Source organism: Ursus americanus, chromosome X, assembly GCF_024610735.1.
Source record: "Ursus americanus isolate L20-20 chromosome X, mUrsAme1.1.p, whole genome shotgun sequence".
NCBI classification, from domain to species: Eukaryota; Metazoa; Chordata; class Mammalia; order Carnivora; family Ursidae; genus Ursus; species Ursus americanus.
The window spans coordinates 87,732,051-87,758,302 of NC_142164.1; the positions used below are offsets into that span (position 1 = coordinate 87,732,051).

General features: G+C 39.5%; 1 protein-coding gene across 8 annotated transcripts in view; it reads left to right on the forward strand.

Annotated features, from left to right (window-relative positions):
- CASK (calcium/calmodulin dependent serine protein kinase) overlaps positions 1 to 26,252 on the forward strand; it is a 349,106-nt gene that overhangs the window by 297,302 nt on the left and 25,552 nt on the right. For 2 of the 8 annotated variants that reach the window (XM_087859504.1, XM_087859505.1), the window contains exons 15-20: positions 6,089 to 6,167; positions 12,348 to 12,433; positions 13,504 to 13,572; positions 16,274 to 16,342; positions 17,753 to 17,788; positions 19,459 to 19,655. In XM_087859504.1, the coding sequence (XP_087715630.1) occupies positions 6,089 to 6,167; positions 12,348 to 12,433; positions 13,504 to 13,572; positions 16,274 to 16,342; positions 17,753 to 17,788; positions 19,459 to 19,655 (536 nt within the window). The remainder of the gene's footprint in view (positions 1 to 6,088; positions 6,168 to 12,347; positions 12,434 to 13,503; positions 13,573 to 16,273; positions 16,343 to 17,752; positions 17,789 to 19,458; positions 19,656 to 26,252) is intronic. The other 6 variants (XM_087859498.1, XM_087859499.1, XM_087859500.1 and 3 more) reach the window with 3 other exon arrangements.

The window sequence follows — 26,252 nt, forward strand, 5'->3', positions numbered from 1 at the left end:
TATGCTTATGAAAGTTTATCTATAATAGAGAATAATAGGAAAACAAAAAGTAATCTCTGTAGACTAGTAGTCTGGCATTAAATATGTGGAGCTTCTACTTCTGGCCAAGATGGACTAACAAGGACCAGATTTACCCTCTCACCTGAAATCACCAAAAAAATTTAAAAACAAAATTACATGAAAGAACAGTTTTCAAGACATTGGACATCAGGCAACAAAGGAAAATGGGACTCTTAGGGCCTAAGAGACAGGAAGCAAACAGGGTGAGCCCTATGACTGCCTGACCTTACTGACTTGAGAGAGTTTCCAGGCCACAGCACAGGAAGGGAGAACTGAGGCAGAGCAGGCAGATACCCCGAATTGAGGAGACAGAGCTGAGAATCCGAGGAGACCTAGGCACTTAAAGTGCATAGGACGGAGGACTGAAGAAGAGAGAGCTGTGCAGAGAGAGGACCCCAGAGATCTGTAGAGGGTCCCCTGAAGTATTCATCTGAGTTATGATTAGTGCATTTATGAGAGGAAACTACCCAGAGCCAAGGAAAGACATCCAAAAGAATCAGAGGGAACAGTATCCAGCACTCCCTGCCTGTTAACCACCAGCCGGACTGGAAAACAAATTCATGGGGCATTGCATAAAGTGCTCAGGAAGATCTTGTCTCAGTAATGAGGAATAATTAGCCCTAGGCTCAGAATTGCTCAAGACCTGCCTACCAAATCATGAAAGCAAGACCCAAAAGATCAAACATAAGTGACCCACAAAAACAGACACATAGACCAATGGAACAGAATAGAGAGCCCAGAAATGGACCCTCAGCTCTTTGGGCAACTAATATTTGATAAAGCAGGAAAAAACATCCGGTGGGAAAAAGACAGTCTCTTCAATAAATGGTGCTGGGAAAATTGGACAGCTACATGCAAAAGAATGAAACTTGACCACTATCTCACACCATACACAAAAATAAACTCCAAATGGATGAAAGACCTCGATGTGAGACAGGAATCCATCAAAATTCTAGAGGAGAACATAGGCAGCAACCTCTACGACATCAGCCAAAGCAACCTTTTTCATGACACATCCCCAAAGGCAAGAGAAACAAAAGATAAAATGAATTTATGGGACTTCATCAAGATTAAAAGTTTCTGCACATCCAAGGAAACAGTCAGAAAAACTAAGAGGCAGCCCACGGAATGGGAGAATATATTTGCAAATGACACTACAGATAAAGGACTGGTATCCAAGATCTACAAAGAACTTCTCAAACTCAATACATGAGAAACAAACAAATCAAAAAATGGGCAGAAGATATGAACAGACACTTTTCCAATGAAGACATACAAATGGCTAACAGACACATGAAAAAATGTTCAAAATCATTAGCCATCAAGGAAATTCAAATCAAAACCACACTGAGATACCACCTTACGCCAGTTAGAATGGCAAAAATAGACAAGGCAAGAAACAACAATTGTTGGAGAGGATGTGGAGAAAGGGGATCCCTCCTACATTGTTGGTGGGAATGCAAGTTGGTACAGCCACTCTGGAAAACCGTGTGGAGGTCCCTTAAAAAGTTAAAAATTGAGCTACCCTATGATCCAGCCATTGCACTACTGGGTGTTTACCCCAAAGATACAGACGTAGTGAAGAGAAGGGCCATATGCACCCCAATGTTCATAGCAGCAATGTCCACAATAGCTAAATCGTGGAAGGAGCCGAGATGCCCTGCAACAGATGACTGGATTAAGAAGTTGTGGTCCATATATACAATGGAATATTACTCAGCAATCAGAAAGAATGAGTTCTCAACATTTGCTACAACATGGACGGCACTGGAGGAGATAATGCTTAGTGAAATAAGTCAAGCAGAGAAAGACAACTATCATATGATTTCTCTCATCTATGGAACATAAGAACTAGAATGATCAGTAGGGGAAGAAAGGGATAAAGAAAGGGGGGGTAATCAGAAGGGGGAATGAAACATGAGAGACTATGGACTATGAGAAACAAACTGAGGGCTACAGAGGGGAGGGGGGTGGGGGAATGGGATAGACCGGTGATGGGTAGTAAGGAGGGCACATATTGCATGGTGCACTGGGTGTTATACACAACTAATGAATCATCGAGCCTTACATCGAAAACCGGGGATGTACTGTATGGTGACTAACATAATATAATAAAAAATCATTATTAAAAAAAAAAAAAAAAAACGTAAGTGACCCAAGTAAGTGAAGTATATCCCAGAACAAAGCCTAAGAATATTTATAGGAATAAAAAACATCTAGCATTGCAGCAAGATAAAATTCACGATGTCTGGCATTGAATCAAAGATTGATAGGCATGTAACAAAGGGGGAAAATGTGACCTATAATGTGGTGAATAATCAGTCAAAACTGACAGAACTGACAAAGATATTAGAATTAGCAGAAAAATACACTATGGTATTAATGGCAGATCAGACATTTGAGAAGAAAAGATTAGTGAACTCAAAGATATAGCAATAGAAACTATCCAAAATGAAATACAGAAAAAGAATTTTTAAAAATGAAAAAAGCAGGGGTGCCTAGGTGGCTCAGTTGGTTAAGCATCTGACTCTTGATTTCAGCTTAGGTCATGATCTCAGGGTCATGAGATTGAGCCCTGCATTGGGCTCCGTGCTGGTCGTGGAGCCTGCTTAAGATTCTCTCTCTCCGTCTCCCTATCCCCCTCCCCGCTGCTTGCATGCGCACGTGCGCGCTCTCTCTCGCTCTCTCTCTCTCTCTCTCAAGAAAGAAAAAAAAAAGCATCACTGAGCTCTGGGACAACTTCAGGCAGCCTAACGTATGGTTAATTGGATTCTATGAAGGAGAAGAGAGTGAAGAGGAGAGAGAAAGGATATCTGAAGAAATAATGGATGAAAACATTCCAAACTTGATGAATATATAAATCTGCAGGCCCAAGACCACAATGAACCATGAAACATGAAGAAAACAACACCAGGGTACATCTTAATCAAACGGTTTAGAAACCATGATAAATAGAAGATCTTAAAAACAGATAAAGAAATGTTACATACAGAGGAACAAAGATAAGAATGGCATTAGACTTCTTATCAGAAACAATACAATTGAGAAGAACAGTGTCTTTAAGGTACTGAAAGAAAAAAACAAAACCTTGAGAGGTTTTGTCTTAGAATTCAAAACCAAGCAAAGGTATGTTTCAAAAACTAAAGACAAAATAAAAACATTTTCAGACATACCAAAACTGAAATAATTCAGTAGACCTACAGTATAAGAAATGTTAAAGGACAACCTTATCATTTAAATCTCTTTAAAAGATAATTGGCAGTTTAGGGGCGCCTGGGTGGCACAGCGGTTAAGCGTCTGCCTTCGGCTCAGGGCATGATCCCGGCGTTATGGGATCGAGCCCCACATCAGGCTCCTCCACTATGAGCCTGCTTCTTCCTCTCCCACTCCCCCTGCTTGTGTTCCCTCTCTCGCTGGCTGTCTCTATCTCTGTCAAATAAATAAATAAAATCTTTAAATAAATAAATAAATAAATAAATAAATAAATAAATAAAGATAATTGGCAGTTTAAACAAAAATAAGAGCAATGTGTTTGAGGGCTTATTACATGTAAAAGTAAAATGTGTAACTGTAGCACAAAGGTCAGAAGAAAGAAGTGGAACTATACTATTAAAAGGTTCTTATACTATATGTGACATTGTGTAATATCACTTGAAGGTGGATTGTGATAAGTTAAAGATGTATGCCATAAACTCTGAAACAACCCCTGAAACAACAAAACCGAATTATAGCCAATCAGACAACACAGGAGAGAAAATAGAATAAAAATAAGCTAATCCAAAAGAAGGCAGAAAAAGAGGGAAAAGAGAACATGAAACAGATAGAACAAAAATTAAATAGCAAGAAGATATATTTATACCTGAGTATATCAATAATCCTATGAAATGCAAATAGTCTAAATTCCCCAAATTAAGAAGCAGAGATTGTCAAATGGGGGCGGGGGGCAGATCCAATTATATATTGCCTGCCAGAATTGCTTTGTACATAAAGACAAATAGTTTCAAAGTAAAAGGATGGAAGAAGATATATTATGATGGCATTGAACAAAAGGAAGCTGGAGTGGCTATATTAATATCAAAATATAATTCTCAGACCACATTGCGATTAAATTGGAAATGAATAACAGACCTCAGGAAAACTCCCCAAGCATTTGAAAACTAAATAACACAATTCTAAATAACCCATGGATCAAAGAAGAAATCAAAAGGGAAATTAAAAAGTATTCTGAAGTGAATGAAAATGAAACAACAACATACCAGAATTTCTGGGATGCTGTGAAAGCAGTACTTAGGGAGAAATGCGTAGCACTAAACACCTATATTAGAGAAGAAATATCTTAAATGACCTCAGCTTCTACCTTAAGAAACTAGAACAAAAAAGAGCACATTAGACCCAAAGCGAGTGAAAGGAAAGAAATAATAAAGATCAAAGTGGAAATTAATGAAATAGAAAACAGAGGGAGGGGCGCCTGGGTGGCACAGCGGTTAAGCGTCTGCCTTCGGCTCAGGGCGTGATCCCGCGGTTCTGGGATCGAGCCCCACATCAGGCTCTTCCGCTGTGAGCCTGCTTCTTCCTCTCCCACTCCCCCTGCTTGTGTTCCCTCTCTCGCTGGCTGTCTCTATCTCTGTCGAATAAATAAATAAAATCTTTATAAAAAAAAAAAGAAAACAGGGAAAAAATCCATAAAACAAGCTTTTTCTTTGAGAAGATCAGATTAATCAGGAAAAAAAAGAAGACCTTAATTACCAGTATCCTGCGTAAAAATGTGATACTACTACAGAATCTACAGACATAAAAAAGTATAAGGAAATCTTATAAACAACTTTATGCTAAGAAATTCAACTCAGATGAAATGGACAAATTCCCTGGAAGACAGAAGCATGCCAAAGCTCACTTCAGGAATACACTGAATTGCCCTATAGTATTTAAAAACTGAATTTAAAAATAAAAACCATTCCTCAAAGAAAACTCCAAGATGGCATTACTGGTGAAATCTACCAAACATATAATAAAGAAATAATACCAATTCTACACAAGCTCTCCCCAAAACATTGAAAAGGAAGGAATTTTTCTCAACATCATCATCATTATTATTGTTATCATTATTATTATTAGGTGGCTAGCATTTTTACCCTGATGCCAAAACCAGATAAAGACAATATAAGAAAACTACAGACTGGTGTCCCTCATGAATATAGATGCAAAAACTCAAATCCATATCTTAACAAAAGAAGAATACATCATGACCAACTGGAGACTAACCCAGGAATACAGCTCACTTCTAATAGCCTAAAGCTAGAGAAAAAATTCAGTCTATGAAAGAATAAACAAAATGATATATCCACACAGTGGAATACTCATCAAGGGCAAAGAATGAACCATTGATACATACAACATGATTAAATCTCACACTGTGAATTTTAAAAAAGCAACAAAAAAGAGTGTGTACCATATGAGGGGCCATAGGGTAGGGGAAGGGGGTACAGGGTTGGGAGTAGATTACCAGTGGACACAGGAAATTTTTAAGGGTGATGGATATATTCATGCTCCTTATTATAGTAATGGTTTCACACATGTATACATATGTCAAACTTAGCAAACTGAACACATTAAGGGGCGCTAAACTGTGTCAGTCAGTTGAATGCTTGACTCTTATTTCAGCTCAGGTGGTGATCTCTGGGGTCGTGGGATCAAGCCCTGCACTGGGCTCTGTGCTCAGCATGGAGTCTGCTTGGAATTCTCTCTCCCTCTCCTCTGCCCCTCCTGCTCGTGCTCTCTCTTTCTCTCTAAAAATAAATAAATAAATCTATTTTTTTAAAGCACAATATAGAATTATGTATTACTATTATTATAGCAATCAAAATACCAAAGATAACATTTTTGTCGTGGCATGGTGGAGTAACAGATGGCTTTCCTCCTTCATTTTCCATATTTTCTTGAATGTTTTCCTAACTTTTGTCAATAAAATTATCTACAGTGAAATCACCAACATAGAAATAGTAATTCTCTTTTACTTAACTTTTTACAGGGAATCACTTTAAAAATGAATGAGCTAAATCATTGTATTGTTGCAAGAATTATGCACGGGGGCATGATTCACAGGCAAGGTAAGTTTCATATGTGATTCTTTCCCTCCTTAACTTAGCCTAGTGGAGGAGGTATTTTTTATGACCCATATAAACAATCTGTTTACTCTGTGGTCCACATAAATGATCTATTTAAGTTATCTGTCTTTGGTTTTAATCACAGTTGGCCTCTATTTGTTCATATTCATCTGTACATGCTCCAGCCTGTGGATAAGGGAGGGGAGGGTATATTACAGTTCTGTTCCTGGAACATCTCTGAATTACTCTTTGGATCCTCACTTACAAAAGACCGTGGGGGCTAAAGCAAAGTATCATACCTGGCCCCCAGATATATGGAAGGCATCTATTCTGGGACATACATACATACATACGTACATTCATTTATGGGTATAGATATATAATGACAGTTCAAGAATTTCTCATTCACTCAGGAATGAGATATACTCTTAATTAGGAAATTAGAGCTTGATAAATAATACAAAAATTAAACAGTAAAATAAGAAATATCAAATCTAGACTAAGTTTCTTTTTTTTTTTCTAGATTAAGTTTCTAATACCTGCTACAATAATTGCAGTCATTCTGAGAAAGGAATTCACTAAGGCCTGAAGTAAACAAAGAATGAGTTTTTGAGAAAGGGGAACTTTCATTAACTCTCGGGTGGGCGAGATTTACACACATAGGCCTAGCCTCCTCTGTGAAAGGGCTGAGTTATAGGTGTTAGTATTTACAGGCTGACCCAAAAATGATTCTCCTGTCCAAAAATTAGGCTTCCTTTCTTTGAGATGAGGGGTTTTTTCTTTTTTTTTTTTTTTTTTTTGTCCCTAGCACCTCTTTACTTTTTCCTTCACCCCAGATGCAAGAAGTAACACCGGAAGCATTTTCGTGCCTTCCGGACCGCTGTGTACACAGATGGTGTCCGGCATTACTGCTGCCTCCAGGGGACTCTTCATAGGCTGCAGGAGTAGACGGTGCCCACACGGCAGAATTGGTTTTAGACTCCAGGATGAGTCTTCTGTTTCTTATTTTTAATAATTTGCTATAAATTCAGTAAAGTCACAACATCATTGTTTCTGTAATCTCTTTTTCTTGTATTACTGTGTGACTAGGACCTGCCATCTCTGATAGAAGTGGTATAGCGGACATCATTCTTCTAGTCTTGTTTTTGAAAGGTAGCTTTTCCATGATTCCCCACAAAGAGTACCGTTTACTGTAGAATTTTAGTTAGATGCCTTTTATTAGGGCTGAGGACATTCTCTTAATTCTTAGTTGCTGAGCCTTTTAATTATGATTGAGTTTTGAATCTTATCAAATGCTCTTCATCTGCTGAGATGATCATTTGGAATTTTTTTCCTTTTATCTATTAACGTAGTAAATGACTTTTAAAGATTTCCTAATGATAAACCCCTTCTGCATGTCTCAGATAAACCCAGCTTACTCATTGTGTTTTTTTTTTTTTTTGTATGTACTGCTGGATTCTGTGCGCTAATGTTTTGTTTAGAATTTGTGTATTTGTAATTACGAGAGAGACTGGACGGTAGTTAATTTTCCTGTCTTGTCTTTTTCTGTCGGGTTTTAGTTTCAAAGTTACATTGCCTCATAAAATGACGTGGAGAGCCTTCTCCCTTCATGAGTTCTCTGAAAGACTTTGTAGAATATTGGAATGATTTGTACCTTTGAAGTTTGGTAGAACTTGCCATAAAACTATCAAGGCCTGATGTTTTGGTTTTGATTTTGGTTTTTTTAGAAAAGACTTTTTTTTTTTAAGGAAGTTCTATGCCCAATGTGGGGCTTGAACTCATGACCCTTAGATCAAAAGTTGTATGCTCTACCAACTGAGCCAGCCACGCACCCCAGGAAAGACTTTTTTTTTTTAACTGCTTCAATTTCTTTAACATTCTTAAGGCTATTCGGGCTTTTTATATCTTGAGTAAATTTGGTAAATTACATTTTCCTTAAAAAACTTAAGTTTTTAAAAATTATTGCAGTAAGCTTCTGCATAGTGTTTTCTTACCTTTTTATTCCCTGCCATCTCTATAAATGTATCCCCTTGTTCATTCTTAAAATTGTTTATTCGTGCCTTGCCTTTTTTCTCTTAATCAGCTTTGCCAGGGGTTTGTTCAGAAACCCACTTTGGCTTCTGTTAATTCTCTCCATTGTATGTTTATTTTCTATTTCATTGTTTTATGACCTGATTTCTATTTATCTCTTTCATTCTACTTCATCTTGGTTTTATCTAACTTTCTTAGACACTTATTTCATTTATCCCAGTCTTTTTTTCTAATATATGCATCTGAGTCTAAACTCTACCCTTAAGTACTCATTTATCTGTATCCCACCAGTTTTGTTACAAAGCATTTTTTTTGTAATTAAGTTCTAAGTACTCTTAAATTCTTATTATGGTATCTTTCATTGACCCACAGTTATTTAGAAGTGTTTTTTACATACCACATCTAAGAAGATTTTCTTTGTGTCTTTTTATAATTTACTTCTAACTTAATTGCATTGTGGTCAAAGAGTGTGGTCTGTATGACACCATTTCTTTGAGGTTTGTTGAGACTTGCTTGATGGCATAACACTTTAATCAGTTTTGTAAATAGTCCATGTGTACTTAAGAATGTTTATTCTTTAACTGTTGCATGGAGAGTTCTCTATATGATGATTGGCTCGAGGTTGTTAATTTTTTTGTTCACATCTTCTATATCGTGACTGATTTTTTTTGTCTGTCTCACCTATCAGTAATTGCTGAAATATCTCACTGTCATAGTAAGAGTTTTTCACTTTCTATCTATAGATCTCTCCATTTTGGCTTTACATATTTGAAGCTAATTAGGTGCATAGAAATACCTGGTCACCATTTCTATCCTTACTGATATTTTCTATTTAAAACCTTTATCTAATATTAACATACTTATTCCAACTTTATTTTAGTGTTTGCCAGCATGTCTTCGTCCATCCTTTTATTTCCAACCATTCTGTGTTTGTATGCATTATGGTGTCTCTTGCAAACATTTTTTAAGCTGAGTTTTACATTTTCTAATGCACTCTGATCATCACTATCTTTTAATGGGCAAGGTTAGCCCACTAATATTAGTTGTGATGATTTCTGTCTTTTTTATTTATATTTATCCCTTTTTTAATTGATTTTCTTGTTCATTTTTTGTTCCATTTTTCCCCCTGGTAGTTTAGAATTTCAGCATTCTATTTCTATTTTTTAGGTGGTTACCTTGAAATTTTATCACACATATTTAACATTACATATACTAAAGTGAAACAGACTCTTAACCCCACTCCCAAAGAATACAAAGACATTGGAACACTAAATCTGATCAAACTCCTGACTTACATATTATTCTTGCCCAGTATTTTAGTTCTGTCCTGTTTTAAATTCACAAATTTGAAATTACTATTAAAATATGACCATTTTTTGGATTTACATAAATGTTTATGATTTTATTTACTTACCATTCCTTCTATCTTATTTTATTTCTAGTATAATTAATGTACAGGTGTTTGGTATATTAGTTTCAGGTATAAACTCACCATTCCTTCTTAAATCTCAGGCCATCCTTTGAGGAGCATTTGCCTTCTTCCTAAAGTACATCCTTAGAAGTTCCTTTAGTGCTAGCCTCCTGCTTATAAACTCTCTCAGGCGGTATTTATCTGTAAATATTTTATTTCAGCCTCAATCTTGAAGATTACTTTTGCTGAGAGCACAATTTTAGATTGATGGTTACCATTCTGTTGTATTTTGGCGTCCATTGTTTGACATTGGGAAGCCTGATGTCACTACCATTGTCCTTGCTTTGTAGGTGATCTCTCCTTTCTCTCTGATTGTTTTGAGAACTTTATCTTTTGGGGGGGTAAAAGATCTTTGTCTTTAGATGTTCTATGCTTCACTACCTTCCAACATGGCTTTCTTTTTATTTATCCTGTTTGGATGTATCCTGTTTTAGGATGTATCCTGTTTTAGGAAAAAGTAATAATGCATCCTGTTTAGGATACATTATTCTTCCTGGATCTGCATAATCATGTTTTCATCAGTTCAGTAAAGTTTACAACCATTATTTCTTCAAATATTGCCTCTTCTCCATTCTCCATGTTCTCTCCTTCTGAACTCTACTAGACATGTGTTAGACAGTCCCTCTGTATCTCTTTTTTCCTATTTTCTTTATTTCTTGTTTCCTATTTTCCCTGTCTCATTTCTCTGGCCTGCATTCTAGGTAATTTATTTAGTTATATCTTCCAGTGCACTGAAACTCTCTTCAGCCATATCTGAATTTCTGTTCAGCTCATCCATTCACTGGTTTATATCACCAGTTACATTGTTCTGTTCTTAAAGTACTAGTCATTTGTTCTTAGTTTTGTTTTCAAATCTGTCTGTTCCCCTCTGATAATCTCTTGTTGCATGCTCATCCTTGCAATTAGGTCCTTTACTTTTTTCCTAATATTGAACATGTAGTTATTTTATATTCTGTATCTGATCATTCTATCTGTCCCCCTTGACAATTTAAATCTGTTTTTTCTGTTTCTGATGACTCACATAGTAGTTTGCCTTATTGTATGTTTGGTGACCTGTGATTGTGAGCTCGTTGTTTGTTCTAATTAGTGGAAGTCCTGTGGGCCTAAACTGGGTACACTTTCCTCCAGAGGGAGTTTGTTCCCTCTTCTACTAGTTACCATGGAGTGCCACCAGTCTGGATCTTGCCTCCCTCCAGGTTCCTGGGCTCAGCTTCTCTCACTTGCTGTTGGCCCAAGGCTCAGAATCCAGCTAGCAGGGGCACCTGGGTGGCTCAGATGGTTCAGTGTCTGCCTTCGGCTCAGGTCATGATCCCAGGGCCCTGGGATCGAGCCCCACATCAGGCTTCCTACTCAGTGGGGAGCCTGCTTCTCCCTCTCTCTGTGTTCCTCACCCTGCTTGTGCTCTGTCAAATAAATAAATAAAATCTTCCAAAAAAAAAAGAATCCAGCTAGCAGGCATTGCTCCTGTGGCATCCACCCTTAGTTTGCCGTCACTCTGGGTCCAGCTCACAGGGTTTTGTGTGGAGTGGATGGTGGGGATGGAAGTAGAAGGTGCTCTTAGGAATTTGTACTCCTTTTGTGAGACCAGTAACACTTCAAGAGGCATACCCTAGGTGAGATACAGTCGTGAGAAAGTCTTCCAGTGACTAACCAGCCATACTGGAAGCAAAAGTCCCCAGATTTTTATTTTATTAAGTTAATTTCCAAACATGAGTAGAGAGAATAGTGCAGTGAGTTCAAGTAGAGAAAAGTAGAAAGAAGAGTGCAGCGATCACCCACATACCCATAACCCAGTCAAATTACTGTTAATTCATGGCCACACCAGTGTCATCTGTACTTCCCCTACTGTCCCCCCTGGATTATTTCGAAGCAAATCTGTGGGGTCTTATTTTCTTTACGTGCATTGTAATATGTACCTCTAAAAGATGCTGTGAGCTTTTTGTAATGATGTCAGGTCAGTATGTAAACATGTACACAATTTATAAACAAGGAAGTAAAACTTCACATAACTCCCTATTTGAGCATTGGTTCTTGGTCACTTTTTCCAAATGAAGTATTACAGGACCCTGAAATGCCATCCAAATTATTATAAAAGGATTATGTTTTGTCTAATGTAAGTTTAGTGTTATACAGGTATTATCACAATTCTTTGTATCATATTTGGTAGATAATATTGATCAGAATGGTAGAAAAAGACAAGGCACTTCAGTGGTACTTTAATATGTGCCACGAACACTTCTGATCCATCTACATGTATTAAGCTAACTTAATCCTCAAGGCAATCATATGAAATAGGTACTGTTTTCATCTCCACTTTGTAAATGTTGAAGACTGAGACACGGAACATTTTGGTAACCTACCCAAGATCTTAAAGCTGGTAAGGGATGTAGCTGAGATTTGCCCCCAGACAGGTGAGATCTAGAAACTGTCATTTTAAACCACGATACACAGTGCCTCTGTCGAGAAATAAGCAGATTTCCACAGCCATCTTTCAAAAGCATGTCTTCCGTAAGTAGATGTATCTGTTTTGCTGAGTTTACCACATGAGCCCAATCCGTACCTGTTTCTGAAACATTGGCCTTCAATAGTTAGCTTAATTTTTTTAGTTACTTATATTGCTGCCTTTAGATTTTGTTATAAATGATACATCTATCGTGTTTATTTTTGTGTCATTTCTTTAGGTACACTTCATGTCGGTGATGAAATTCGAGAAATTAATGGCATCAGTGTGGCTAACCAAACAGTGGAACAGCTGCAAAAAATGCTTGTGAGTATATGAAAGTTTCTTTTTTCCAAGATTGACTTTCAGTTTGTTAGCTTGTTTTTTCACCTTAATAAGCGGTATTCTTTTGTAATCAGAGTATTTCTGATCCCACCATTTGTGTGGACTTGAATTTCCACAATATCCATAAGAACTGACAACTAGGAAAATGCTTAACGTGCAACAGAGCTTGGAAACCTCTTGCCCATCGAGCAGCATGGGCTTCGACGCTCTCCTTTCCTCCTTGATCTCCTGTCTCTTACCAAGCAAATGTGTAAAGATAACCTTTCCAGTTGTGCGTACGTGTGAACTAGTTTCTCAGCGGCCTCTGTTCTGCTGGCATCAGCAACGTCAGAAGCCTCGTTCTTGTATAGCTAGTCATAGCCAGCTGTATTGAATTTCTCTGCAGCACAGAGGGAAGGAAAGACATAGTAGACCTGGCTATTTTTGACCGTACATATCCAAAATCTGTGTTCACATTGGCCTTGCATTAAAAATGCATAATGACAGTCCCTGGCCTGTGTTCATTGTCGTACTGAGCAGAGGCAGACGTCTGGGACCTCTGGTCCCGGACCCTCTTCCTGCCACAGTATAGCGGCCTCCCAAGTTATGAATATCTCTTACGTGTGAAATAAGCACACCGACTCACGACAGCAAAGTCCATGAGGCCAACATTATGAAAGACAAAGCAAATTTAATGGAGTACACCATCATCATGTAGCAGACCAAATATCATTTTTGTGTAATTACTTACTCTGTTGTCTGGATCAATTCATACTCACTTTTGAAAGGCACTTAGAGGTTTCTGTATCTGTGTCTACAAAAAGGGAACCGCCTGAGGTCTGTTCCACCGCTGCTGCACGAACAAGGCACTCAGCCTTGACTTTGCAGGGTTTCTCCCGAGAACAATGTCTATTCCTGTGAGCAGCCCCTACCTTCTCCCTCCAGTTCGTTTTAGGCCCCTGCGTCTCAGCTGGCTTGCATTAATTACCCCCCCACACATTCGAGTGGTTTCTCGTGTGTCTCTGTGTGCTACATTTGTATGTTAAGAGAGCTCTCCTTTCTTCTGCCTCCAGCGGGAAATGCGGGGGAGTATCACCTTCAAGATCGTGCCAAGCTACCGCACTCAGTCATCGTCCTGTGAGGTAATGGCTCTGGCGCAACCCCCCTCCCCGCCACCCCTGTCTCCTCTGGGTTCTTAACTAACTGTCTGCTGATGGCTGAATGTTTTGGCTTTCTGGGAAATTGTTTCTGCCTGTGCTGTTGATCACTGCACACCAATTTTACAACAAAGATAACGGAACAGAGTAGGTTCCATTCACCTACTCGGCCCTGCTTCCATGGGGGAACTCCTCAGCACTCTAACTTTCTGCAGGCTGGAATCGCAGCAAAATCTAGAGGAGCTCCAGATAATGACAGGAGGCTTAATAAGAACAAATGGAGTCTCTGAGGAAAAAAAGATAATTGCAATAATATTTCCAGGAAGTACATTCACTTCCCTTATTAAGAAATCACACAGATAGTTCTTCTTTCCAAGAATTTGAGAAGTGATCTATTTCTGTTAAGATCGAGGTGTTCAAATAACTGTGACAAGGCCCTGGACAGATGTTAAGTCCGTGAGGAATTGATAACTGACTTTGCGAGAGGAGTAGAGGCTTTGCAACCTTCTGTGAAATCGTTTCAATTTGGGACACTACGTGATTCATAAGCAAGTACGTTTTCTAGGGTGACACAGCCCCAAAGTTTCTTTCTCACGGTAGGTGTACCCTATAGAAATTGTAGCTCTCCAACCTATATTCAGTTTCATGTCAGTCATTAAATGAGATTCCAAAATCTATTCTTTTTATATTTGGAAATACAGACTGGCATGAAGGGTCTGTCATCCTTCAGTCATTGCACATTCAGCTTGAGCAGAACTATTTGAAGCTTGTTCTTTTCGTGTGCATCTTCCAGGTCTGTGTACATCAGTGTGAAGTACACATTTCCTATAGTTAATTTCCAGGACAGACAAGTAACTTACTGGATAACTCGTCCAGAAAGTTGAATTCGTACTCAGGAGAAGTTGAGGGGAAAATTACGATGCCTCTTCCAGGCCCCAGTCATGCTGTAGATCTCACAAGCAAACTCAGAGGCTTTATGTTTTGTTCTCTAAACCTACTGAAGATATATCTAAGAATTTGTAGTTTGGTCAAGGATATGTTTTGGTGCACTGTGACAGTTGGGGTTTCTGTTCTATCAGGTTTTGAGCTCCTCTTTGTGGCTTTTTATGGAACTTCAATTAATACAGTATTTCAAAAGAAAATGCAGAGCTACTTCTGCTCCAGGGTTCATAGTTTTCAAATTTGTAACCTAGAACACAAACGTTCCGGGGAAGAGAGAAGGTCACACACACCTCTCACGTGAGGTGTTCTAATGTTCTAAAATCATAGGTGGTCCTCATACCATTTCTCAGCAGAGAAGACATTTAGTGAATACGATTGATTTTTGTCTTTTTACTAGGGGATATTGTTAGTTATTAATTACAAGTTTCTCTTGTGTTTTTTAAGTAGTAGAACTAGTTTTAGGGTGGGACCAGTATTAGACATGTAAATTCTACGCTTGAGTCAGAAGAGCTCCCCCCTTACCCTCTTTACCTGTGAATAGTAGAAAAAATGATACTCCCCTCCTAGCCCTACCCCCAACCTGTTTGAACCTCCGGTGCTCGGGCAGAATTCAAGCCTGTGGTTGGACAACAACTCCCAGCTAGGGCAATACTTCCCAAAGAAGGGCTCTCTGGCCACCCGCATCAGCATCCCCCAGGCAAAAGAGGGGAGACCCCTGCCCTCACGCTGGCCCTGCTGACTTGAGTCTCTGGGGATGGCACCTAGAAACTGATCTGTTCATGAGCATTTGAGAATGCTCGTCTAAGCGAGCCCAGTATTCAAAAAGCTAACAAGCTCCAGAAGTTTTCTGTATATCTTCTAGAAAAAACAAGTGTCTCTTGAGCAGACATGTACATCTCAAAGGTTTCAAAGTACTCCACTAAACCACTATACACACTACAGTGCATATTTTCTTCTCCTAGTTCTTGTCCTTAAAGCTGATTTGGACAATAAGGGAATGGAGCCCAGAAAGGATTGCAAATGTGTCACACAGTATGGAGAGTGTGACTGAGGACCACGGATCGAGGGAGTAGTGGCTGTGCCTCCTGGGACCTTGGCCGGAAGTGTAATCTTTTTAGAGGTTCAAGGTTATTGTTTTAATCAGTCTCCTAAAATGATCTAAAGAATAAAGGTTTCTTCTCTGGTGGATGTCTGTCTTTTACCTGCATTAGTAATATTTGTCCTGGAAAGACTCCAAGGTGATTACAACATGAGAAGTCTTTTTTTTTTTCTTTTTTTTAGATTTCTTTCACTTCAAATGAGTCATTCAGTAAGTTTTGACACTAAGGTACCTAAAAACTATTAAGTACTTTTCAAACCTAATTTTGAATAATAAATTAGGCAATTGGGATCTTCCGCACAATAAGTTTATAGTAATATTTGTCATTTTACAGTCCTCGATAGGATTTTAATATCAATTCCCTCTTCTGGGTCTCACTTAAAATCAGCCAAGGTTATAGAGTGTTGGAGACAGGAAAGACATTATTAATGAATGACACGATCATCGCGTACAATATGTGAATCTTCAGACTGCAAAAATTTTTTCCTCCTTCCGTGAAATCATGCAAGTAAGTCAGTATAGCACCTTTACAGCTAAAAAAACCTCAGAGGAAACGGTTGTCAGATTGTGGTTGTAACTGTTGATGTGAATATCTCTGTTTCTGTGCTGGTGTTCTGTGTTAATGACCCTTGTGTCTTATTTCAGAGAGATTCCCCCTCCACTTCCAGGCAGTCCCCAGCTAATGGTCATAGCAGCACTAACAATTCTGTTTCGGTAAGAACTCTAGCTCCACACGGCCAAGTGTGACAATTCTGTTGGTGCCACCTGCCATGAGTGTTCTAGTTACGTGTGTTCAGTGGAAATATTGTCTTCTGCCGATATACAAGGCTACTACAGCTACAATGCAGTTTACTCCTGGAAAATCTTTTCGACATTTTCTTCTCATGAAAAATCCCTTTAATTAGTTAAATTGGAAGAACTGGAGTTCGAGATCACTTTGGTCATTCTCAAAATATTTCCGTGTCACCCCACTAGCATCTCTGACTTTGCTCAGACTTAACGCAAAGGATATATTAAGTGGCAATTTGTTGAAATTTCTAAATTTTTTTTAATTGGAGAAAGATGAAGAAACATAAGGATTTTGCAGAGTAGGCATCTGGGTATTCTCGGGCTTTGTAGTTGTCTATTCTGAGTGATATCAGCAACCTGTTTTAGTTTCCGCTATCTACGTTACGAATTGGTGTGCCCTCTGTTATTGTGGTCCGTGCACATATTTTTGTGAATTCTAAGCCTTGCCTGGATATGAAAAGCAAAAGGAACTAGCTTCCAACTGCACTTAAGCCACGCTGTTATCACATCTTTAACACAAAGTACTTGATATGTTGACTTGAACTTGGAATTTTACCATTTTTTTCAGAACTATTCATTTTGGAATATGAAAAGAATTGTTTTTCATTTACTTAAACGGAAGCACTTAAGGTGCAAGCGTCTGATCTTTCGGGGTAACAAAATCTTAAGTTGCTGATATTGCTGTTGAAATGTACCGTGAGTTTTACTAATCGCAGCAGTATCGCTCGTTTGCAATCCATGTGCCCTTTAAAAAAAACACATCAACTGTCTTTAATCAGATAAAATTGTCAATAATTTAGAGATCATCTCGAACGGAATGATATCAGTAAGAGAAATTATGGAAGAAAATTTCCTAACAACCTTTGTTTTTAACTTCCAAATAGGCTACCAAAGGAATTGGTTTTTAATGGTTAAACATGTAATACTTTGAGGATGGTGAAAATCCATATAGCCATTGAATTTCTCAAAACCGAAATGATTACAGCGACTAAGTTGAAAAGGGCAACAGCTCTTCTAAGTTTGGGGTTTTGTTTTTGTTTCTAATAGGGCCGTTTCACTCACTGTGGCTTTTGTGTTGAAGATGCTGAGTTGTTTCTTAAGAACACATTTTCTCTCTTGCTTAAACTTACCTGCTTTCCTCAGCTTGCTGCTAAATGGCCTGGGTTTGATTTTTTCGATAACTCAACATTTCTGAGAAATGGAATAATGTATATGATTTCTTTACAACTGAAATCTAGCTCATTTTTTAATCATAATGTAACAGAACACACGAATTACCTTGTACTCTTGAAAAGTAAATGAAAATTTTTCTCCTGGGTTGGCTTTATTCTACAGGACTTGCCATCAACTACCCAACCAAAAGGACGACAGGTGAATAGATACCCTCTATAGAAACTTCTCTAAACTGAGCTGCTAATAGCCAATCCTTTATTAACCCTTTCCATCCCATAATGTCTGCATTTTGGACCATAACATTTAAGCATTGAGAGCTTGTACCATTTCATTTTAACACATTACACATGACTAATTTTCTATAAGGATTTTTTTTCCTCACATCTTTGTAGCTGTGATGGTTATTGTAATTTCAACCTGATAAACCTGTGTTGATAGTTTAAGAATTCAGCCTTCGGTGGGGGGGGGGGGGTCTTACACGGGCCTGCATCTGGAGCTGGGGGAAAAAATTGTGAAAGGTTACAAAACTCCTAGAATTCTAAGAATAACTAAAACATATGTGCTGATGACCATGTTAAGCAGTAATTTTCTGAAATTTCAAGGCTTTTTCTTAATTTGTATTTGCATGTGAGTATCTAAAAGCCACTTACAGTGAAAACTCAGAACATCCTGGCTTTGCATCCCAGTATGCCTTTGGGGGGGGTCCCCCGGGGAAAGTGACGTGCTGCCTGCCACCGGCAAGCAGCTTCTAGTTTACCAGGCACTTTAAGAGTCTGCATTTCAGGTGCAAAGGCACCTGAAATCCAAAGGCTGGATTTCTGACAAGAAAACTTGAACAGAATAATCACACAATAGTTCCAAAGCCTTCAGGTTGGTTTTACAGTGACTGAAACATTAATACTCCAATTTAATTTCAAGAGATAGAATTATTTATGGGGAATTTTCTTGGAATTTGGCGTCCGAAGAGAGTCGGATTTGGAGGTCAGGTGTGCGTAAACTGGTGCCCATAGTTTATTCTAAAGCCTGCCTGACTGATGCAGCTTTAGCTGCCTAGCATCTTATTTTAAAGCATTTAGAAATACAGTGATTCACGAAATGCTGCCGTATGATAACCCCTTGTGTGCTCGTCTGTTTCCTTTTATAATATTTACTAATTACATTGACATAGCGTAAAACCCAGAGCCTTGAACTCTGCATATCTTGAAGCTCTGTGCTGCTTTCAAGTGGCAAAGCTAGGATTCAAAGTCATTTCTCTTCTCTAAGAAGAGTAAAATACAGATACAAAGCCCAAGTCCTTCTTAAAAACCTAATGACACGATGGATTTTTTTTAAATGCTTTAAAAACTGTTTTCATTACGTTTATCAGCCGTGTGTAGCCACACCGCTAGTCGTCATGTAGGCATTTTACAGCAAGATACCAACACAGAGCGCTTGCTGCTTTTGTATCACGTGCTGCTTTGGGGTTAAAACCTCCCTGAGTGTTTGTGTATGTGGCGTAAAGGCTGCCACGTGATCATGACAATGTGCCCGTAACATCAGCTGAATATATGCAGATTTAAAAATGGTAAGCATACCTCTCTATAATTTAGAGACCTCACCTGTTATAGTAAAAGCAGAAGCTAAGTCTTGCTCTTTATTAAACAAGTATCGTCAGCATTCCCTCCAAATAAAAACAGCAGAGGCTTGCACCTGTACACATCAGAGGCATTGTCTCTAGCGGTAGCACTTGTGTCCTATCTCCATGTATCATGTGGCTTCACCATCTAATGTCCTGTGCGTATTGTAAGTGTTGGTGTTTGGGTATTAGGTTAGAGCTGTTTTCTTTCATATCACCGTGGCAGCCCTTCTCACAAACTCCTGTTTTATAGATCTATGTAAGAGCACAATTTGAATATGATCCAGCCAAGGATGACCTCATCCCCTGCAAAGAAGCTGGCATTCGATTCAGAGTTGGTGACATTATCCAGATTATTAGTAAGGACGATCACAACTGGTGGCAGGGTAAACTGGAAAACTCCAAAAATGGAACTGCAGGTCTCATTCCTTCTCCTGAACTTCAGGAATGGTATGTTTTCCTTGGTCCGTTTTGTTTTACAATAAAAACAAAGCCCCGACCATCCTTTTGTCAACCTCCTATCGTTTTATTGTGTAAAACCCGTTTGCTCCGCTAGCCAAACAAAGTTCAGAATAGTCATCCAAGAATGCTAAATCCTCAGCATCTAGTAAGTCCCTGCTTAGAGTCAGGTCTTGGTTTTACGTAAAAGGAGAGGAAGGTCTAGAGGGAGGTTGAGTGGCTAGCCTCGGGTCGCAGGACGCGGTCACCTCCTCGTCCCTTAGCACAGTCCCCCACTCCCACATCTGCTTCAATCCTTTTAGAACTGCATTTTGTTTTGTTTTGTTTTAAAGATTTATCTAGAGATAGAGCGAGAGAGAGAGCACGAGCCGGGGGTGGGGGATAGGGAGAGGGAGAAGCAGACTCCCCACTGAGCAGGGAGCCTGCCCCCAGGCTCCATCCCAGGACGCTGGGATCAGGACCTGAGCTGAAGGCAGACACTTAACCGACTGAGCCACCCAGGCGCTCCTGTTTTGTTTATTTTAAAACAAACCCTCTCCTTGCCCCTCCTCATGCTCTCTCAGCACTCATTTCACCGCCCCCCACCACCACCACCGGTGAAGAACTCAAAGGCCTCGTCAGGGTCATTCAGGGTATTTGAAGGTAAAATGGGTTTTGTTAGGAGAAAAAGGCAGCCAGAAGCTTCATTCTTTACCGTGCAGTCTTTAAAAACACCTATTTTGTTAGAAAGGTTAAGTGGTGAAAACAAGTCAAACACCATTTTTAACTGCAAGAAAAGGAGTCCCAGATTACTATATATTTTAGTAAAATCTGTTTCTACCATTGTTACTCTTCGCTTACTTGAACTGTGTTTTGAAAGATGCTGGTGATTTCGCCTTCATCAGTACTTGAGCATTATATGAGAAATCTAGGAAAGAGATGACTTTATATCTGAGTTCTGTTTCACACGACCAAAAATAGGAACCATTAGGCCTTGGGGCAGTCCATCCCCGAATACTTGAAGCCCAGAGGCACTGAGTCCACAGACGTTGATAATTGTTTTTTCACCAGTTAAAGGGATTTCTCGGTTAATTTCCTTTGCGTGATTGCCTCCGTCAGCTATCCCACGTTTCCAAAAATATCCGTACGTTTAGAATGTCGGAGCGGATAAGAACTTCAGATGCCATCATTTTCCATGGGGACTCGCAGGCCCCGCCGGAGGAAGTGGCAGGCAGCCTTCCATCTGGCCCTGCCTTGCAGTCCCATCTTCAAGGAACAGTTTAAGCATTAGCAGGACGGAAGTGATTTCTGAGTCACTTTCATGATGATGTTATTATGTCATTAGTGACATTTACATTTGACAAAATGTGTTCTAGCCGGCTGCCATATGAGCATTTTTTGAAAAGAACTGTGTGGATGCCAGACCTCTTCTCCCTAGTCAGATCATCTGTAGAAATCCTGTTTCATGGACACCTAGAACTCCTGAGTCCTCTAGAAGGATCCTGAGAAATGGCAGTGGGAGAAGCGGATTTGCTCCCTGTCTCCTGTAATGGTGGACTAGGTTATCTGAATCAGTCCTCCTGCTGGAAAAAAAAAATGGAAAGTGCTGCAGAAAATGTTTTTGAAAATGACCTTAAAAGCATTAAGTAGCCAAAAAGGCATCGGGCAACTCAGTGACAAATTTTTATATGAAAGCCATTAATCAGAGTGATAGAAAGTAGAGCACCGAATTGGCCCATTTGCCAAGAGGACACGTCTTTTACTGAAAACTTTCCTGCTGGAGAACTAAGGTTAAGACCTAAGGCCTGTACAAGCAGGGGGATCTGTTAGGAGACCCATCACCCATTGTCGGGACTGCAAAGGCTCTGCCCTCCTGTTAAGAGCAAGCAGAGGAGTGTTCACTTGCTGCCCTTCAACAGCTGGGGACTAGAGAGAAGACTGCCTTGTCACTGAGCAAAGCCAAAGACACGAATAAAACAAAGTTTCCCTGAAAAAAAATTGTGGCCGCTGGTCCACCTTGAATAGCTCTGTACCCAGATACACAGAGCCTGGGACAGCCAGGGACATTCCGGCCTTACACTTGATTTGAGGCCTCTCCTTTACTCATAGTAGTTGCCTATATCTGTTACGAAGAGAAAGTCTCTGAAGGAGAACACTTTATGCTAGGCCTCATCCTAGAGCCCTTCCTCACCCCCCACATAAACTTTTACCAGGGCAGTGACCAATGAGTCAAAAAAACCCCAAAAAGCCTACAGGCACAAAAGGAAACCAGACCTGCCTGACAGACCCAACAGAGACCCCTGCTGAAATGACAGAATGGCAGCAGAAACAAACCTAATCCCACTTGACGTATTGGAATTAGGAGGCAAGGTTTTTAAACAACTATGCGTATGTTTTAAAACCAATAATCTTGAAAAATATCTTCAGAGAACAGGGAAACTGTTAGTGGCATGGCAGATTTGAAGAAGAACCAGAAGGAACTGCCAAGAACAAAACACGCAGTAACCAAACCTCAGTGGCCACACACCGTATTAGGCGAAAATTTTTTTCAAGTTTTCACCAACAGCTGAACGGATGAACAAATGATGGCCTAGCCATGCAGTGGGGGCTATGAAGCAAGAAAAAGGAATGAACTATTGACACAGTCTGGATAAAACTCAAAATCATTATGCTGAGTTTCCAGGTGAAAAAAAAAAAAAGAACATACTGTATGATTCTATTCATATGAAATTCCAGAAAACCAAAACTAATCTATCGTGACATCGGTTGCCTGGGGATCCAGAGGAGAGAGGGAAGAATGTATACATGCAGCAGAACTGATGGAACCGTACGCTTCAAATATGTTCGGTTTATTATGAGAAAAACTCAGTGAAAGTGCAAAAACCGTAGAGGGGAAAAAGGGAATTCTGGCTGGGATGATGAGGAAGGGGCCCACTGGGCACCATGTGCCTTGGGGCCTGAGTCGGACATTGGAGGTAGAGGGAGGCATTCTCGGCGGTGAGAAAGAGCAGTGCTGCTGGTGGGTGGAAAGCTGAGTTGGTGTGTAGAATGTAGGTGGGCACGCGGTGTGGGTGAGAAAGATTTGAAACAATACTATCAGCCAGACCCAGAATCTTGGTTCATGGGTGTTTCTACCAAGTGACATTTTTCACAGCCTGGAGATGAGAAATCAATTGTTTGGGGACCCAGATGCCTTACCTTCTTTATCCTTGTTAGATTTCATCATGCTTGACAAGGCCCACCAGTCTATTTTGATATATTTTGAGTCCCTGAATGTGTCATCCCTCCCCTTGCCTACCAGACCCTCATCCAAGCAGCAATAAAAATGTTAAACGTGTGTTTGAAATTTCCCACTAGGTTGACCTAAATCCTGCCATGGTTTTCCTGCACTTACTGAGTTAAAAGAAATAGCACTCACTCCCTGAGTGGCTGGTGAAGACCCGTTTCATTCCTCTGTCATTGCATCACATAGCCACACCACAAATTTTTACTGGGAACTTTTTACTTTTATTCCTTTTGCTTAAAAACATTGGTTATAAGATACTCTATAGACTGTAATGTAAGCTTCATGGGGTCAGGATTTTGTCTCTTTTAACCTGTCAAAAATTCCTCGGTTTTGTTTATGCTTCCAAAGATCCTGTGCCTCACAGAAGCCGTGGTTATGGCTACAGCACATATTGGCTTGTACTGGAAGAATCCCCAAAGCAAAGGCTTCATCAGCCTCCTCTGTGTGCCACTGACGTAATATGCAGGGATTGACTTGGACGCTGTTGCTGAGCATTCACAGCATTTCCCAGTAAAGGTCCTTCTCCTAACCAAAAAAGAAAGGAATTAAAAACCCCTCAATGAACAAGAGAAAATAAGAGACATGGAGGACAGTCTTTTCAAGAAGAGAGAACATTTCCCAACGCATTTCATGATGCCAGCATTACCCTGACACCAAAATTGACAAAAGGCAATTCAAGAAAACTACAGATCAGGCTCCCTCATGAACCTAGATGTAAAAGTCCTCAGCAAAATATTAGCAAACTGAATCCAGCAATATATAATAAGGATAATACATCTTGACCCGGCAGAGTCTGTACTGGGAATGCACAGCTGGTTCAACATTTGAAACCAGTCAAGCCAATCCACTGCATTAACAGACTAAAGAAAATCCACATGGTCCTATCAGTAGATGCAGGAAAAGCACTTGGTAAAATTTAACATCCACTCATGATTAAAACCCTCACAAACTGTAATTGAAGGGAACTTCCTTAACCTGATTGAGAGCATCTACAATAAACCTACAGCAGACATTATCGGAAAGGGAAAAAATACTTCAGGTGGTACATTTCGGTGTGTAGAAATTCAAAGGGCTCTATGGGGCGCCTAGGTAGCTCAGTCGGTTAAGCATCTGCCTTTGGCTCAGGTCATGATCCCGGAGTCCCAGGATCGAGGCCCACATTGGGCTCCCTGCTCAGCAGGAGTCTGCTTCTCCCTCTCCTTCTGCCCTTCCCCCTGCTCCTCTCTCTCTCACTCTCTCTCAAATAAGTAAATAAAATCTTTTTTAAAAAAAAAAGTTCAAAGGAGTCTATAGATAAACCATTAGAATTAATATGAGAGGTCAGCAAGATGGTTGATATCAAATCAATATTTAAAAGTCAATTTCTATTTACCAGCAAAAAAAGAATATTTAAAAATAAGATTTATTTATTCATTTAAGAGAGAGCACACGTGCACAAGCAGTGGGAGAGGGAGAAGCAGACTCCCCACTGAGCAGCGAGCCCAACGTGGGGCTCCATCCCAGGACCCCGAGATCATGACCTGAGCCAAAATCACAAGTCGGACACACAACTGACCAAGCAACCCAGGTGCCCTGAGAAAATAAGAATTTCTTACATACCATACATAACACCACCTGCATCACCTTAATACTATAAAGTATTCTTGCAAAAAAAAATGAAAACTATATTTGATCAGACCTCTAAATCTAACTACCTATTTGGAGGAAATGCAAAAGACAGGGACTTACTGAAGACACCACAGGAATGAAATCAGAAAAATCCAGACTTGGGGGCGCCTGGGTGGCACAGCGGTTGGGCGTCTGCCTTCGGCTCAGGGCGTGATCCCGGCGTTCTGGGATCGAGCCCCACATCAGGCTCCTCCGCTGGGAGCCTGCTTCTCCCTCTCCCACTCCCCCGCTTGTGTTCCCTCTCTCGCTGGCTGTCTCTATCTCTATCGAATAAATAAATAAAATCTTTAAAAAAAAAAAAAATCCAGACTTGTAAACTATTGGACAGCCAGCTTTTGCAACAAATAAATTGCAAGAAGGAAAAGGAGAGGGGGAAACAATAGATTTAAAAGGAATTTAAGAATATTTAAGAAGGGAATGATACAAACTTGGATTTGTTTCAGAATAATCTAGGGTAGATAGGTTGTAACTAGAACAAGCCAAGAGTTAATAAATGTTAAAGCTGGGTTGTAGGTATTTGGGGTTCATTACTCTCTTATATATGTTTGAAAATATAAAAATAACCTCTTTTTTTTTAATCAACAAGCTAGGAGCAAATCTAACAAAGATGTTCAGGACACAGGAAAAATGATAACATTTATTGAGACATTAAAGAATACTTAAACAAATGGAGATATACTATATTCATGGACTGGAAGACTCAATGTTGTAAAGATGTCTATAACTCCCAGATTGATTCATAGATTCCATGCAGTCTTAATTGGTTTTTGAAATTGACAAGCTAATTTTAAAGTTTTCATGGAAATGCACAGAATCAGGAATAGCCAGGATGTTCTTCTAGAAGAATAAGGAGGGAGGCCTTGTTCCACCGGATACCAATACTTACTATAAAGCTGTAGTCGTTAAGATAATAAGATATGGGCATAGAGATATTCAACTAGACCAACTGAAGAGAATCCTGAAACACTCCCATACATAAATAGTCACCAGTGAGGAATGGATAGTTTTTTCCACAAGTCATGCTGGAACAATTCAGTTTCCATTAGGGGAAACAGACAAGAAAGAAATCGGGCCCCAGTTTCACATCATATACAGAAATTAGTTCCAGTGTATTAAAGGCCAAAATATGAAAGACAAACTATAAATCCCTGACAAAGTAATACTGAAGAATATCTTCAGGAACAAGGAAGGATTTCTTAACATATCAAAAATACTTTCCATAAAGGAAAAGATGGCTAAATTTGACTTAAGCTGAGTTATGTTCATCAAAAGATACTACAGGAAGAGTAAACAGGCAAACCACAAAATGGAAGAAGGTATTTGCCACACATATAACTCAGAGAGGTGTAATATCCAGACCACATAGAGAATCCCTGCAGATCAATGAGAAAAAGACAACTGGAAAGGAAAATGGCCAAAAACTTAGACACTTTACAGAAGAGGAAATCCAATAACCAATAAACCTACGAAAAGGTGCTCGATCTCATTAATAATCCACGAAATGCAAACTCACAGCACAGCCTGATTCCATGACTTGTCCACTGTGGTGGCTAAGATTAAAGACTGGTACTACCGAGCGTAAATCAGTAAAACCCCATTGGAAAATCACTTGTCATTCTGATGGTGATTTTGGATTCTCCTTATGTATGTCTCAC